At 48.0% G+C, this 16,211-nt stretch overlaps 1 protein-coding gene across 13 annotated transcripts in view; it reads right to left on the bottom strand.

Moving 5' to 3' along the window:
* Nucleotides 1-673: 673 nt before the first annotated feature.
* AGAP1 (ArfGAP with GTPase domain, ankyrin repeat and PH domain 1) overlaps nucleotides 674-16,211 on the bottom strand; it is a 324,467-nt gene continuing 308,929 nt past the window's right edge. For all 13 annotated transcript variants that reach the window (XM_071418328.1, XM_071418329.1, XM_071418331.1 and 10 more), the window contains 2 exons: nucleotides 9,787-10,042; nucleotides 674-8,453 (listed from right to left, as the gene is read on the bottom strand). In XM_071418328.1, the coding sequence (XP_071274429.1) occupies nucleotides 8,250-8,453; nucleotides 9,787-10,042 (460 nt within the window). In that variant the 3' untranslated portion in view covers nucleotides 674-8,249. The remainder of the gene's footprint in view (nucleotides 8,454-9,786; nucleotides 10,043-16,211) is intronic.

The following is a 16,211-nucleotide window of genomic DNA, read 5'->3' as shown; positions in this document are numbered from 1 at the left end:
CAGTGGGTTCCCAGTCTGGCCTGGTGGAAACCCATCACCTCCTGCTTCCCTCTCCATCACCTCCTGCTTGGCTTCTCCTTAAGCCTGCTCAGATTCCTGAGTTCTCCTGGGGCTGTACTCAGGACAAGACCTCTAAAACTGTAAATAAATGTCAATTACTTGCGCATTGCTCAGAGATTTGAGCTGGTACAGAGAAGCCTCGTGGAGAGGCACCATTTCCCTCCAAAGATGGGATTAGGCCATGCCACTTCCTGACCTTAGAGATGTTTCATTATTCTTACTTTAAATGATCATTTGGAGCAATTTAGCAGATACAGATGTAACCATTCCCAGCCTAATTCCTTGGATCCCCTCCAGAGAGTCTTAAAGCCAAGGTGCAACACTCACAGCTCCCTTCCTGGGGGAGAAGCACTGTTTTTAATGGAAGCTCCCATATTTTTGGCTGGCAGATCTGTCACTCACACTCCACGTGCACTCCCAGAACTCTTAGATATACACCCATTATGGCCTGGCTGACTTATTGCTTTTTAATTTATCAATTTGCACCATTACTGGCAATTCTGCCATCCCAGCTCCTGGACAATCCCTCATCTTTATGGCTGGCAAAGAGTGACAGGAGCTGAGCAGGAAAAGGAGGCAGGTGGGACCACGAAGACTCAGGCAAAGAACAAGCTGCAACCAACAAGTTTTCTTGTCTTTATTAGAAAGAGACCTATACAATATAGCAGCCTCTCTCTGCAGTACTTTACAGCTTTTTTGTTCCTTTTTTTTTTTAATTTTTACTTTTATTTTTAATTATTCAGAATACTGTACAGCTGACACAAAAAATCTCGACGTGTAGAGAGAGAGAGAGAGAGAGGAAGGGGGAACATAATACAAACTGGCATACTTAATCAAACCCAAATAATAGGAAACAACAAGCAAAGTGAAATGTTTGTCAATTGGTTTAATTACAGTACAAACAATATAAATAAAGCATCATCGAGTCATTGTAAAACAAACTTGCTGGATGAGGTAATATAAAAACAACAACAAAAGACCTTTTTTTTGCCTTTTTTTTTTTTTTTTTTAGAATTTCCACACTGTCTCATCATCATTTATACATTATTATTTACAGAAACAGAAAACAAACAAAAATAAACCCAAACCCCAACAACCCAAACCTTGCTATGAAGCCTGCCATGTGCCAGGTATCTCCTGCCTCTACCCCAGGCAGGGGTACCCTGCTCACCTGGGCTCCCTCCCTACTCAGCTGGACAGACAAACACCACAAAGCAGAAAGACCTGGAAGATTTGGGGGCTGAACACAACATCCAGCCCCTGCAGGCTGGGCCAAGCTTTTGGGAGATGCTCAAATCCTGCTGAAGCCCAGGGGTTTTAAGGCAGCAGGAGCTGCAGGTCCGAGCTCTTGGCCGTTCCAAGAGTCAGGAGCATCACAAAAGGAGTCCCTGGTGTTTTAGGGGACACTCCTGCCCCAAATCCCCCTCAGCCTGTGCACCCACATGCAGCTACCAGTGAAAGGTGCTCCTGAGAGTGACACAGCCAAGAGGGACACCTGGGGCTAGCAGAGGATGGGCACATCCTCTTCTCCTCAGCAGATTCCATGGAGAATCCAGCTGAGTCCCTGCTTACCTCAGGAAAAAACACTGGGGGGGTTTCAACAGCACTTCCAAGGAATTGAGGGAGTGGGAAAGGCAAGATCCTCCCATTGTTTCCAAGGTCCTCCCATTTTTCCATGGCCTTCCTCACAGCTCCTTCCTGCCCTCTCCCTGTGGATTTCCCCTGGGAGGACAAGAAAGCAAAGCCAGGGTAGAGATGGTGGCAGCAAGGCTGGCTCAGCTCTTCCCAGCCTGCAGCACCCCAGGTTTGTGGCACCCCCACTGCAAGATTTTGGGGCCAGTTGTGGCCAAGGACACCTGGAGGGAGGGATGAGGAGCTGCCCTTGGGGAAGAACCCAGCTCTTAGAACATCTCCCTTGCAAACATCTCCTCAAAAGCCCCAAAAGGCAGCAGGACCCCAAGGGCCACTGAATCCCTGACAGCTCACTGGTCCCACACCCAGGTTCAGCCAGAAGGATGAGTCTCAAGAAAATTGGTATTAAAAAGAGCCTCTGAAATGCAAGACTCTGTCCTTTCTACCTTCAGAATCTCCTTCCCTGGAGCTTCCCACCCCCAGGGCTGACCAGAGGGGTTTCCCCTCTCCAGCAAGGAAGGGATGTCTCCTCTCCAGCCCTGCAGGCCAAGCTCAAGGTTTTCTCAAGCTGAGTGCTGCTGCCTGAAGGAGATGGATTTTTGGAAAACCTCTGAGGCTGCAGCAAGCCTGGAGCTCATCTCCCTGCACCTCTCCATCCCTCCAGCCAGTGTCCCCCACCCTGGAAGCAGCTGGTCTGAGTCCAGCTGGGATAAACACCCATCCAGAGGCTGGCTCCAGCTCCTGGTGGTGATTGGAGCATTCCCACAGTCCCTGCCAGCAGTGTGGCACCAGTACACACACACACAGAGCAAGTGCAAAGTGACCTCCAGGTGACACCTGAGGGCTCAGGACACTCTGGCTGCACTTCACCCACCGGTTCAACTCAGCTTAACCCCTACATTTGGGATGCAGATGCCAAAAATCCCCACACCCAGCACCAAAAGCCTTCTTGGGCCCTGCAGGAGGAGTCTGGGGTGTGGGGCACAGAGGAGATGTGGAGGAGCTCTCTCTGTGAGGGGTTTTCCTCCTCATACCCTGCAATTCCTGAACACCAGGGAAGTGTTTTCAGCTGCTTCAGGAAGTACAAAAACCCCACATGGATCAGTTCTGGAAAGAGGGGAAGAGCAGGGAGCGTTCAGTGCCAGCAAGCAAGGTGCCACTGTCCCCAAGGCATGCCATGAGACCTCTGAGGTGTCCCCCACCCACCCCCCTCACATTCTGTACACAACACACAGATGGAAAAATGAGTAGCTCTGAAGCACTGCCAAACAGCCAGGCCTTAGCACTGGAAGCTAAAATAAACCACATCCAGAAAATCCATGGCTGAGGGGAAGCTGAGGCTCTGCCTGCCAACAGAACCCAATGTGCCACGGGGGTTTGGGATGCAGGCAGGCACGGGGAGATGAAGAAGTTAAAACTGCTGAAATGCACAAAGACATCTTTATTTTATCCACCCACAAGCAAAATTCTCCCCCCTGAACATGGTAGGAAACGATGGGAGTTCATTCACCCACATCTTGCTGTCACCCTGAAATGAAACATGGGGCCAGAAACATGCTTGGCAATTTGAGGCTGAAGATGGCCCTAAAAAAACCCCAAACTGACCTTTTACTTTTCAGAAATCATGCAATTCCCCTCTCTAAACGTGAACTATTCACAGCTCCTGACAATCCTGGCCAAAAGCCCTCAAACCTCCCTTTAAAGTGTGGGCCAGACTCAGTCAAGGTAAACTGTCCCAATATTTACTGTAAAAACTGGCCCATGCCAAACAACAAAGCAAAACCTACAAATATCCTAAACCAACAAATCCACCCATCTACAGCTCTGGATGTTTTGCTCTACGACCTCTATTATTATTTTCCAATAAAACCATTCAAGCCAACCTTCCTTTTTTTTTGGTAGCTTAGAACTCAAAACTCACTGCAGAACCTCTTAACTTGGGGTAGTTCAGTGTTTCTTTTTTCCCTTGAAAAGAACTTTACTCTGGAGCAGTTTTGGGCTTTTTCCCCTCTTGTGCAGCAAACACAAGAACATCCAAACCTGGCTTTTCTGTGCAGTCAATTTTACCCACAAACCATCCAGGATGGAAGGTGTGGAACTGAGGGTCCAGGCCCACAGGCAGAGATCCCACCTAAGGATAGGATTGCTGCAGCAGCCCCTGGAGGGGGAAGGAAAATGCCTGGTGCTGAGATGAGGATGGGGAAGTTGTCTCCTCTCCAGCCAAGCTGCCCCAAAGTTTGGTCCCCAACGCTCCCCTCGAGCCCCCCCTCTGACAATAACCACGTAACCAAACATGAAATGACCATTTCACCAACAACAAACCCCAAAAACCATCCCTGTTAAGGTGCAAAGGCGGCTCCCCGAGACGTTTGGGAAGGGCCCCTTGGGGACCCCCTTGTGAAATCTGTGCTTGTCTCCACTACCACTACTCTGTACTAGAAACTACAAATTACTTCATTTCTCCCCATCTCCATACAAATATAAAAGCTGAAGCTATTCCAACCCCATAGAATCTAATTTTTCTACATTACAGTGCCGGAGATCACTTCCAGACCCGGACCTGCGCTCCCACCTCGACTCCTCTCCCCACGTGACTCGGCCTTCTCTGGCCCAGGGAAATCTCCAAGTGCAGCTAAAGCTTTTTCTTTTTCTTGCACTAACACACATTAATTTAAGGGAAGGGGGACAAGACAGTGAATGAAATAATGTTTACACAGTTATTTTACACTGCACCCAAATGCTTCAAAATCCTCTCCACCTTCCAGGAGCTCACCTGGCTTTCCCAACAGCACCAAGGTTCTCCAAGCTTTCTTTCTTTTCTCTGCTCCTTTTTTAACCAACCAAAACTGGAAATCTGGTAATGGGAGCCCTTGGCCAAATCTCTGCATTCAGGGCAGGACCCTGAATTTTCCCAAGGTTGGGTCTTTTTCCTTTATGAAGAGCAAGGAGAAGGGAACTGTCCTGGCAATTTCCAGGTTCAGCTGTGACACACCCGACTGAATTCCACAGCAATTAGCCAAAGGGAGGAGGAAATGGGGAAATACCAGTGGCTGACCTGCTCCTAGTGTTTTAGTCATGGATAAAGTGCAGAGGAAGGGGGATTTCAAGGTATCTGGGATGAAGGGGAAGGGTTTGGTGCAATGCCAACCACTGCCACAGACTCCAGAGAAAACAGCTCTGGCTGCTGGGTTTCTGCTGGAATTTCTCATGGACTGGGTCACAGCTAGGGCTTGTTTTGCTCCCAACATGCTCCAAGGGTGTGAGGATTCCAAAAAAGCAACAAGAGTGGCTAAACACGAGCCAAGGAGCAGGAAAGGGGTGAGAGAATGGAGTGAAAGCATCAGGAACCATGATTCCTGTGGGATCTCCAAGTGCCAGGAGATCTTGCCTGGTTCTGCACCTGGATGGCTCCAGGGGCAGCCTCTGCAAAGTGCAAACACATCCCCTGACAGCCCTGTGGAACTCTCCAAGCCAAGCCCCACCAGGACCCAGCCAAGGAGAGCCTCCTGCACCCTCTGCCTTTCCCCCCTGTCCTCCACCCTGCAAGGAGTGACTTAGTGACAAGGGCCCTGGGTGACTTCACCCAGCAGGTCCCTTCCAGCTCAGGATATTCTGGGATCTCCTGACCTTCCAAGGGAGCTCTGCCACCTGCAGGGCTGGGAATCCTCCCCACAGACCCCCAGTCCACACTGCTTCAACACAGTTATGCCAACACTTAGGGGAAAACCACATTTAGGTTAAAAGCAACCATGCTACCACTTAATTAAAGCAGCACTTGGCTTGCCTGGATGCATAATTTTTCCTGTAACAGACTGGAATTTCCTCTCCTAAAAATATTCTGTGCTTTTTCAAGGGTTGGCTCAGAAGATTTTTAGGAAAGGACCATGAAATTTGTCCACCTGCAATCTGCCTGGTTGCCCTTGTTTCTCAAACATCACCCTCAGCCTTGTCAGAGGGAGGTGGCCCAAAGAGAGCATTAAACAATGTACAGAAAATAACCTTAATTAAGGAAAAAAAACCCCAGCTCTGAAAAGGAATGTGCACTTTGAACCCTGGGTTTGAAACACTGGACTTGGTTTTTGGGATACAAATGCCCTGGAAGCTCCTGGGGGGAGCTCTAGCACCTCTGGGATTGCCATTCCTGAATCCCTGCTGTGGCAAAGCTCCTGAGCACCAGCACACAGAGGGGGTTTCACAGCATCCCCTTCAGCTGCACATCAGCTGGGCTGTCCCCTCTCTGAGGGACCACCTCTAAGTACCAAATGTCAGGAATGGTGGAGAAATGGCAGTTCAGACAGACACCTTTTCTGAATTAAAAAAAAAATAAAATAAATTCAAATATTTAGAAGTATCCCAGTGGGAAGGGAATCAGCTGTGTCTGGTGCAGTCAGCCTAGGCTGGCTGGAGAAAGATTCCCTCCCTCAGATACTCAAAGGTTTAGAAAACAACAAAGTACAGAAGGAGAACACCACCAAAGAGGAGAAGCTGATCAATATCCCTGTGCTTCTACCTCAAGGCTCATTTTTCAGCCACAATTTTGCCTCAAATCCATAATTTTTCATTTTTTTTTTGGTTTTCTTTAAGATAGCCACATGGCATTTCTTCCTTTGCATTTTGTCCACATTCAGTTTATTTAGCAACTGCTCCTCCCATTTGTGTGCTGAGTGAAACCCAGAGCCCTGAGGAAGAGCATCTCTGAAGGTCTGGAAAATACACAGGAGCAGGTAGATCTGCAAATTACTCTGCTGTGTGCACCTCCCTGCCTTCACATAATTGCTCCTTTGCCATCCAATTCACTTAAGTTTTCGACTTTCTCCATGATAAACCATGCCCCCATCTCCACATTGCCATAAGCCACTTCTAAAGAAAAAAGAAAAACAAACAAACAAAAAAAATATCACTTTTCTGCCTGCCAAAACCTCTGCTTCCCCACGCCAGAATCCTGCTAGTGAGAAGCAGGAGAAGCTGGGATGCAAGACCAAAATGACCCAATCAGGTATTCAAACTTGGAATTGAAAGGAACTGTCCAGGGCACTTGCACAAGCCATTTTTCTCATCGAAAGCAGCGGGCTGGGAGGGAGCCCTGCCTGCCCTGCTGAAGGCTATCAATTCTGAACTTAATCAAATCTGATCTTCCCCCAGCCAGAATGGGCCTTTTTGTCTTGGCTTGTGAAAGCTTCCTGACTTCTGGAGTAAAATATATTTGCAGCGCTGAGGAACAGCCTCTTTTCTCCTTCCTAAAAGGTCTCACATGATTTTTTTTTCCCTTCCCTGATCTCCTTTTGATATGTTGTTCCTCACAGACTTTGGACAGAAGAGTTCACTGCTGGGAATATTATCAATGTACAATAATGATCTGTAACCCACAGATCCTAACTAGTTGCACATTATTTAGTTCACATCCATTACAGTTTATAAATTAACAGAGATGTCATTTTCTGTACAAAAAAAAAATCAATGTATATTTACGGTCCTTTTTTTTATTCAAATAGATTTTAAATACATAGAATCTAGAGACACAATACAAAAATCTGTATAAGTTAGGCAATGCATCACAGGAGTGACCAAAAAACTCAACACGATTTACCTTGGCAAAATGACAGAACCTATTTCTGCTGGCTGAAAATATAACCAAAAAAAAAAAAAAAAATTAGCCTTTAATGCATTTATTAATTTCACCAAACGTACTTGAAATGTTGTTTTCCACAGCGGTATTCATTATTCCTTTTTGTGTTTCAGGCTTACTCTTATTTATTTTTTCCATTTTGTTTTTACACCAAGGAGACTGCAGTCAAATAACACTCAGCAACTCATTTCCTCTCTTTGGACTGAAAAATTAAACAGATACTAAATTATGACAGTGAATTTAGAAAGGAGGGCTCCAAGGGCTCGAAAGAACATGTCTGAGATAATATGATGCTTCTAAGAATATTGCAATCACATCCAAGCAATCACCGAAGCGTGCCATGTAACTACCTCCTCAGCTAATATGCTTTTTTCTCCGTGATGACTAATCATGTTCTATTAAACAGCAGTAATGCTGGAAGAACTCAACTATACAAGTGTAATGAAGCCAGTATTCTCCCCGGACAGATTAGCTACAACTGATTTGACACATACCATCATAGGAGCTTCAAACCTGACAAACTCTGTGCTTGCTTCTGATTTATGCCGTCAAGCTCTTCGGGAGAAGAGAATGGAAATCCAGGCGCCGCAGAGGTGAAATGTTCTGATGTGCTTCACTGTCACTTAGGGAAAGTCACCGTCTCTCCTTCCTTCTTTCCTTCTTTCTTTCCTTCCTTCCTTCTGCTCCGGCTCGCCTCTGCCCCGCGGTGCCGGTGCCACGCGCGGCCTGCCCGGCATGGCCCCCAAACCAAGGGCCCGCCCACAGCCCCCGCGCTCCTCCCGGGCCCCCCGCACTCCGCTGGCACTCGGGATGGACCGCAGGGAAAAGGGAGGAGGAGGAGGAGAGGCAGCGGACTCACAGAGCGGAGCTGCGATGGCAATGGAGGAATGTGAGGCTGCAGCTGCCGCCGGGCTCAGCCAAGGCGCTCCCCTCAGATGATGGTGGGCATCCTCCCGCCGCTGTTGTTGCGGTTGTTGTTCTTCCTGGACAGGTTTGGGGTGGCCATGAGGGCAAAGCGCTCGTCGGGGCAGCCGTACTGCAGCAGCACGTCGATGCACTCCTGGCTGGAGGCCTGCCGGGCGTAGGCCAGCGCCGTGTTCCCGTGGGCGTCGCGCGCCATCACGTCCACGCCGTACTGCGGGGCGACAAGAGGGGGGAATCACAAACCACATACCTCACCTGAGCTGTTGGGAGCTGTGCTGTGACAGTTTCCAGAGGGGGTTTGGGATTGGAGGTAAGGAAGGGCGAGGGAGCAGCCCGGCAACACGAGAATGGCGGCGCTGAGCCACGTACGGAAAAAATGTTTCTCTGGGAGGGACAAAATCGTGTGGGACAAAATCTGCCCTAGCAGACTCCAAGCTAAGGGAATCTCTCCTTCCTCATTTCCCATGCTTTTCCTTCCTTTCCAACAAGCAGCAGAGAGCAGAAACATGCTTTCCCACCACCCTCTGAATGTGTGCAGTGAGGAACAGCCACCCCGAGGCCATGGTGCCCTGAAGCCTCCAGGAACAGCTCTGGCCCATCCTGCTGAGGGAGGGCAGCGAGTCCTTACCCATGTGAAAAATGCATGTATTTTATGATTGGCTTTTGGCAAATATTAAAATGAATATGTGTTGTGTTAGAAAGCAATGCTGTATTAATTCTCTTAAGTAGTGTGTTAAATCTAGTTTTAGGTTATAAAAAAATGTCAAAATAGAAACTATGCTATGTAGGATACTTTTTTTAAAGAAAGGACTTGCACTGAGATAGCAGCCACAGGACACCTAAATCTTTCAGAGAAAAAGAATTTATTGCCCTCTTATCATAAGAAACAAACTTCTTCCTGCCTCAAAGGCGCTGTTCGGATTCAGAGGAAGAAGTTGACACTGACCAGACAGAATCCTGTATTTGAATGGAATTTATGTATCATCTATGAAGTGTATGAATATGCAACAGGCTATTGTTTTTAAGGGTTAATCCTCTGTTAACAGGGGTGCTTTTTCAAGCTCGTGCTGCCCAGAAAAAGGTACCCGGACATCTGTAACTCTTTGGTTCTATTGTCTCATATTGTCCTAATTCAAATTGTCCAAATTATTATTACTCTAATTGTATGACTATTTGTATAACCATTTTATTACTATTAAACTTTTAAAATTAAAAAAACCCCCAAGTGATTGGCGTTTTTCACACCCACATGAGGATGTGGGTGTGAAAGCAGCAGCACCACCCTGAGGCCATGGTGCCCTGAACCCCTCCAAGAGCACCTCTGACCCATCCTGCTAAGGGAGGGCAGTGAGTCCTTACCTACATGAGGAGGCCATGAAGCCCTCCAGGAGCAGCTCTGGTCCATCCTGCTGAGGGAGGGCAGCGAGTCCTTGCCCAGATGAGGAGCTCCAGCAGCACCACCCTGAGGCCATGGTGCCCTGAAGCCCTCGGGGAGCAGCCCTGGCCCACCCTCCCGAGGGACCCAGCCCTGCAGGAGCCCTTACCCAGATGAGGAGCTGCAGCAGCACCACGTTGCCCTTGCGGCAGGCCAGGTGCAGGGCCGTGCGCCCGTCGCCGTCGCCGCAGGTCTCGTTGACCTCGTCCCGCGTGCCGTGGGCCAGCAGCAGGATCACCGTCCTCAAGTCCTCCTCGGCCGTGGCCCTCAGGAGGTGCTGGCCCAGAGAGAGCTCCAGGCACTGCAGAGGGGCGAGGAAGAGCTTCTGCTCGTACTTGGCGCGTATCCAGAGCTCTTTTTCTTCCCTAGGGAAGCCAGAGGGGACAGGTCACTCTCAGCTGGTGTCGCAGCCAACAGTGCTCAACCAACAAGGAGGTCGTTTCCCCTTTCAAATTTATGTCAAGAAAGCCCTCACAGGAACAGTTCAGCCAAACCTTAGGAGAACTTCACCCAAACCTTGTATTTTTAGCAATATTTGTGTTGTCCATCCTGCTGTTCCAGTGCTCAGGATCCTCCTTGATGGATGCTGTGCCCATGGGGCTGGAGGATCACAACAGCCAGGAGGTCTTAAAAAGCTCTGGGCCAGCAAGAGGTCAGGGCAAGAGCCCTCACTTTGGTCACAAAGATACAACAAGGAGCCAGGTTCCACTTCAAGGCTGGAAAACACACTGCAAAAAAATGCACCCTGTTTCTGTATCCCACACCAGAAGTAACCAAATGGGGGCTTTGTCCCCCTCGAAACTGAGTAATGCTCCCAAAGGCATAAGGATGATTTCCTCTTGTTTTGCCAAAATTCAAACCAGTGCTTTGAAGCACCTTTTCCTCCTGATTTATCAAAGAACCATCAGAAGCTTTCTGGTGCTATCAGGTTACAGCAGAACAAGGACTACAAACAAGGCCCTTCACTCGCCCCGTTTTAAAAATTACCATACAATTACATGATCTGAGAGCAGCAGCCCCAGACAAAAAAAGTCCCATTTAGAGGTCCCTCAGGTAATCTGCTCAGCCTGTGAAAACCACAAACATCACCTGAGCCAGGCAACTGGGTCCTGGTGACAGATTCTCTCCTCTGGAGTACAAAAGGCCAAGCTCTGTTTATGCCTTTCAGCCGTGTTTACACTGCTCCCAGTAATCTAGTGTCAGGTTAGCCCTAATCTGTTTTTAAATACTTATGTAAACATCTCCTTCCACCAGCAAATCTGGATTAGTTTTGCATCATTTCCTGGGACATGTGGAGTGACCTTGCTGTGACCTGCCTGGATGCTTTCAGGCCCAGCTTCCCAAAGCAGGCACAGCTTCCCTGCCCTGGCCACAGTTTGCCCCACAAACAGAGCCAGGCCTTTTCTTCAGAGCAAAAGTGCAAACAGAAAATTAGCACAGAGAGTGCTTCTTTTACCTCAAGCCTCTGAATGGCTCCTGCAAACTAAAAGACACACCAAAAAAACCCCCTCCACAACCCATTTGGGCAGTTGCAAATTAACCTTTGATGGCAGGATCTGATAAATGCAGTATGGCTGCAGGTATTCCAGATGGAGAGGAGGAAGAAAAGGAGTTCTGTTATCAGAATCTTTAATTTATGGTTTTTCTAATTACATTTTTTTAAGGTAAAAAGCCAAACTAGAACCAGTGCCACGAAAGGGATAAAGTAACACACAATTATCTACAATAAAATGGGCATTCTTGGAAAGGCTCTACTCCCAGTATCCAGCTAGATTATCTTCAAGGATGTTAGCAAAGATCTCAGATTATTTTTAAACTCACAGAGGGTTATTGAGAGTATAACCAACACATCCATGTTTAAAACGTGCCAGACTGGAAAATGAGGTGATTCAACCTGTGCTGTTCACCCCCAGTAACACACACCAGGGCTCTGGGAATTTATTTTTCATATGTCCATACATCCTAAAGGCAAAATACTCCTCAGATATGTAAGTAGTATTTTTTTAGCTTAATCAAGAGTCTGTAAATTAATCTCTCTCTCCCCCCCAGACCATCTTTGGAGTGAGAGAAACTTTTGACTCCTATCAGAGCACTGGTTGTTCAAGAAAAATTTACTTTCTATTGAGAAAAAAAGCTGTTTGACACAAATTGCCTACTTCCAATCACCATTCAGCCTAAACTGTAACAGTGAGGCCAAAAGGAGAGAATAACTGCTCAGTTCAGGCAGAGGCTCTCCAAGCTTGAGGCTGGCAGGTTCACAAACCTATCAGCACCAATTTCACATTTGCTCTGCACATTTTCACAACCCTGATGCTCCTGGAAGGATGCAAGAAAGAGAGATAGGGATGCCCCAGCCCTGCTCAGCTTTGTCCTACTGCCTCAAAAGGCTGGGGAAAGAAGAGGAAACTCTTTAGAAGCCAATGTCACAGGAAGGGGAATGTGCTGCCACCTGCCTGGGCACAAATTAATTCACTCAGTAAGGTCCAGTTCCACCTCTGGAGTCACATCAAGGGTCGTGGTGGAGCTATAAATCAAAATAAAGGTGTTTCAGAGGCCTCAGACGTTTGGAGCAGCATGTCACTGACATCAGTATGGAGTGAGATTCAAGTCTTTTTCAACAGTACAAACTGGGCACAAGGAAGATTTGGATGTTAGGGATGAAAACAAAACCTCATCAGAGGTGGGAGGAAAAGCACACTGGACTACACCTCATGGACAGCCACAACACACAGGGACTGCTTTCCAATGAGCATGTCCACAAACATCCTGCCTCCATCTCTGGCACAAACCCTTTCATTTGGATGGGAAGTCCTGGGGACTTTCCTGGGAGACAGCTGCAGCTCTGCCGCTGGCATTCATCTCAGAAACCCTGACAACAAGACATAAATACTGCAATTGTTGCTCTGATGCCCCAATTTCACTTCTGGGATCCACAGCTTGTCTTGGTTGAGGTTTCATTTCCCCCAAGGAAGGCCAGTCCAAGAGCAGAGTTGTCAGCAGTAGATCACTTAACCTCATTGCAGCTCCCCGGAGGACCACTGCTCACATCCCCTGTTAGTTAATGAGCTAAAAAATGAATTATTGGAGCGGTCAGCAATAAGCAGGAAGAGGAGGCACAGTGTTTCATTTCAGCCAGCACTGACATACCTTTAAATAAATCAACTGAAGAAGAGCACGAGGAAGTGTGAGGGAGAGCAACTCATCAGGAGAAAGACACTGAACCAGTCCCTAAAATAAAGGCTAGTAAATATTGCCCTCTTTTCCTCCCTTAATTGCAAGCCTGCCAATTCTAAATGACCCTCTCCATAGCAGACACTTCCAGCTGTAGTTGTCAAAGCCAAACCAAGACTCTTTCAGTGAACTTTCAGCAGTGGAGTCCTTGTCTCAGGAACAAATCAAAGCTGCTGTGCTGTAGAAGGAACATCTTCATGTGCTCTTATGGTCCCAATGACACCAAACACTGGAGAAGGTCTGAGCTACCTCTTCCTCATATGCAGCAAAATGAACAGATTATAAGTTCCTAGATAAACTTAGAGAAATGAACAACAGAGCCCTAAGGTCAGAAGTTCTTTGAGCCTTTTCTCTCTAAATATCTGTGTTCAAACCCTGATCTGTATCTGCTGGTGCAAACCTTACTGTGTTTGCCCCTCACACAAGGGGCACATACAGCAGAGAATCACTGCAAAACACTCCACAGAAGCAGGAATGAGTCACCAATCTTGTCCAGAAAGTGCCACCAAGCTCTCTGCTCCTGCAGCAGCCTCCATCACTCGTGAACCCCGAGAACACACAGTAGTGTGAATAACAAAATCCCTGCTGCAGCAGCAGCACTGTACACAGGTAAAAGGTTATTAGAAACAGATGAAAATTTCAGTTCTTGGTTTATTTTGATCTAATTAGGTGATTGCTTCTCAAGATAATGTCCAATTATTTAAATTACTCTGCCAGCCACATCACATCATTATTATGTGGAAACATAAATACTGGGCACTGGAAGGGGGAAGGGTAAGCAGGGAGAATCAGAGGAAAGGAAAAGCAGATTTGCTTCCAGCACAGCCTCGCTCCAGGAGCTGCCCTGTGTTCCCCAGCCGTGGGCTTGCACTGGAGATGCTCCTTGAGGAGCCCACATCCCACACAGCTCAGCCCCATCATGTGCTGCACTGGGTTTTCCACCCTACCAATGCCATCAGAAGCCTCCTCCTGTTGGTACCCACTCTTCATCCTGACTCCTCCTCGCTCTCATTCACCTCTGCCTTCACCTCCACTTGTCCCTCACAGATATTTGGTGGAGTCACATCAGCAGGCAAACAAGAAGAGGATGTGCAGGGTGGGAAAAGAAGTGGTGCTCATGCAGTGACCCAGAACTGCCTCAGTGGGCAACAGCATATGGCTGGAGAGCCTGGGAACTTGCCATCAGAATTCCACAGCTCCAGAGCAAGAGCAGCCTTGCTCTTCCCAAAGCATGACTAAAAGGATGACTAAAATGTCATGTCGTTATCCAGAGTTACTCACCACTTGTTAAAAAGCTGGAACGAATTCTGAAGGTTGAATTGGAAAGACAGTGGACAGCAGGTATTTACCATGGCACAGCATTGATTTCCCACTACCAGAAATGAGAGCAGGCTCCTTACAGGCGCTTTGAAGTGAAGTTTTATCCTCCACACCTCTGACAACACTGAAAAGCTCCTGATTTTTTTTTCATCCTTTCTTCTCTCCTGCTACAGGAACTAATTCTGTAAGAGAGGAGGCCTCTCAGTGGTGTCTCCACGGTGGCTGTGCAGGTGCTGTGCCCGTGTGTTGCCATTTCTGGTTGCTCACTGAAGTACAACCCTTTAACGCCGTGGTAACCTGGCCAGCTCAGCAAGAGCTCTGCCAAATTTCCTCTCCTGTTGGCCAGCTGACAAGGTTAATGTGTCTCTTCCAAGAAAATGAAGTAAATCTAACCCACTGCACCTCCCAAACTCCTGGAAGAGCCCCAGGATGTGTCATTAGCTTCGTGGTCCAGCACACAAGGAGCACATATCACTTAATGACCGGCACCGGGCAGCTGCATGTGCCGGGGCTTCCCCATTAAACATGATCCCAAAAAATGGCACTGCTTTGGACAGGGCTGGTGATGCAGTGCTGGGATGGATGAAAGAAAAACACTGAGGGTGGAGGCAGGATTGAAATGTTGGAGAAAGGTTAAATGCAATTAAAATGATGCTTTTAATTGCAACAGCAAAAGCGGGGAGAAGAAGAGAGGGTGAGAAGAAAGGGGCTAGCAGCAAGGAATTTCCAAAGTGCCTTCCTGCCCTGAGCAAAGCAGGAACTGGGAGGAGAGGCATGGAAGAGGGGCTGGGAACAATATGCTGAGAAAACACAGGGGCTTCCTCTCTCTCTGCAGGAGAAGACCCCTCTGCTGCATTGCAAAGGCAGCGCTGAGCAGCTGAGCGGCTCCGCGCCCCGCATGCCTCCCCGCCCGGCCGCGTTGCTAAGGGGGAAGGCACGAGCCCACCGGGAATATCCAGGTCCCTGGCAAACAAGAGGGCTCCAGACAGCAAACAAAGACCGATGGGTATTTATCCCTTAATTACTGAGAGCTTTGAAGAAACGGGCCCACTGTAAATCCCGCCCGCCCAGGGAACGGAGCGCGATTTATGCGCGCCGGGGCAAAGAGGAAATAAATATCTCTCTGGCTCCCGATCAATATTATGAGTGTTTTGCCAACCTACAGGGTGTTTTATGAGCTGTAAGGACAGAAAGGGATCATTAATAATTAAATAAAGTCTATCTATTAAGCTTATTACTTCACACAAGTTAAACATCCCCGACGGACGAAGGGCAGCCCCATAGGAAAGCTGTGGATCAGCCAGCCCGTGTCTTGCCTTGGACTCTGGTCCAAGTGAGCAGTGTGGTAACCCAGCCTGGAAATGATTTAGTTGCTGTCTGATGGGCAACTTATCTGCCTGAGGACTGTGTTCAACCCACTCTTCAAATTTTGGTCCAGGAGACAGACAATTCAGTGCTGCAAAGTCATGCCAAATTCAGGTTACTTCTACTCTCAGTCCTTTTCAACCAAACCAAATGGCACAAATCCCTGGAAGAGTTCAAGGCCAGGATCTGAGCACCCTGGGATGCTGGAAGGTGTCCCTGCCCATGGCAGGAGGTTGGAAGGAGATGATCTTGGTCCTTTCCAACCCTCACCATTCCAGGATTCTATGAAATGAGGGCGGTTTCCCACCAGCAGCACCTCGCACTGTCAGGGACTCGTTTCCTGAGGCCCCCAGCTCTGGACCTTCTCCACCATTAACTCTCCTATTCAATTTTTCAGTTTTCCTTTCACAGCAGTGTGTTTCAGGGAAAAAAAAAAAGGCCCTGCTGTGTGTGAGGGACAGAGATCACTCATTTGTGCAGAGCTCAACGTGCTTCTCAAATTAATCATGGCTTGCCTGGCACTTACCAGGATCACCATTACTTGGATTCGGTGGAGCTCTCCACCTTTTTCCCTCTCTCCTGACAGCATTCCCCTAGACAGGGCTCCAAACCAGCTGC

Source organism: Agelaius tricolor, unplaced genomic scaffold (assembly GCF_023055355.1).
Source record: "Agelaius tricolor isolate 1412-34295 unplaced genomic scaffold, bAgeTri1.0.p SCAF_83, whole genome shotgun sequence".
NCBI classification, from domain to species: domain Eukaryota; kingdom Metazoa; phylum Chordata; class Aves; order Passeriformes; family Icteridae; genus Agelaius; species Agelaius tricolor.
The sequence above is the reverse complement of the archived record's forward strand: the minus strand, read 5'-3'. Positions and strand labels throughout refer to the sequence as shown.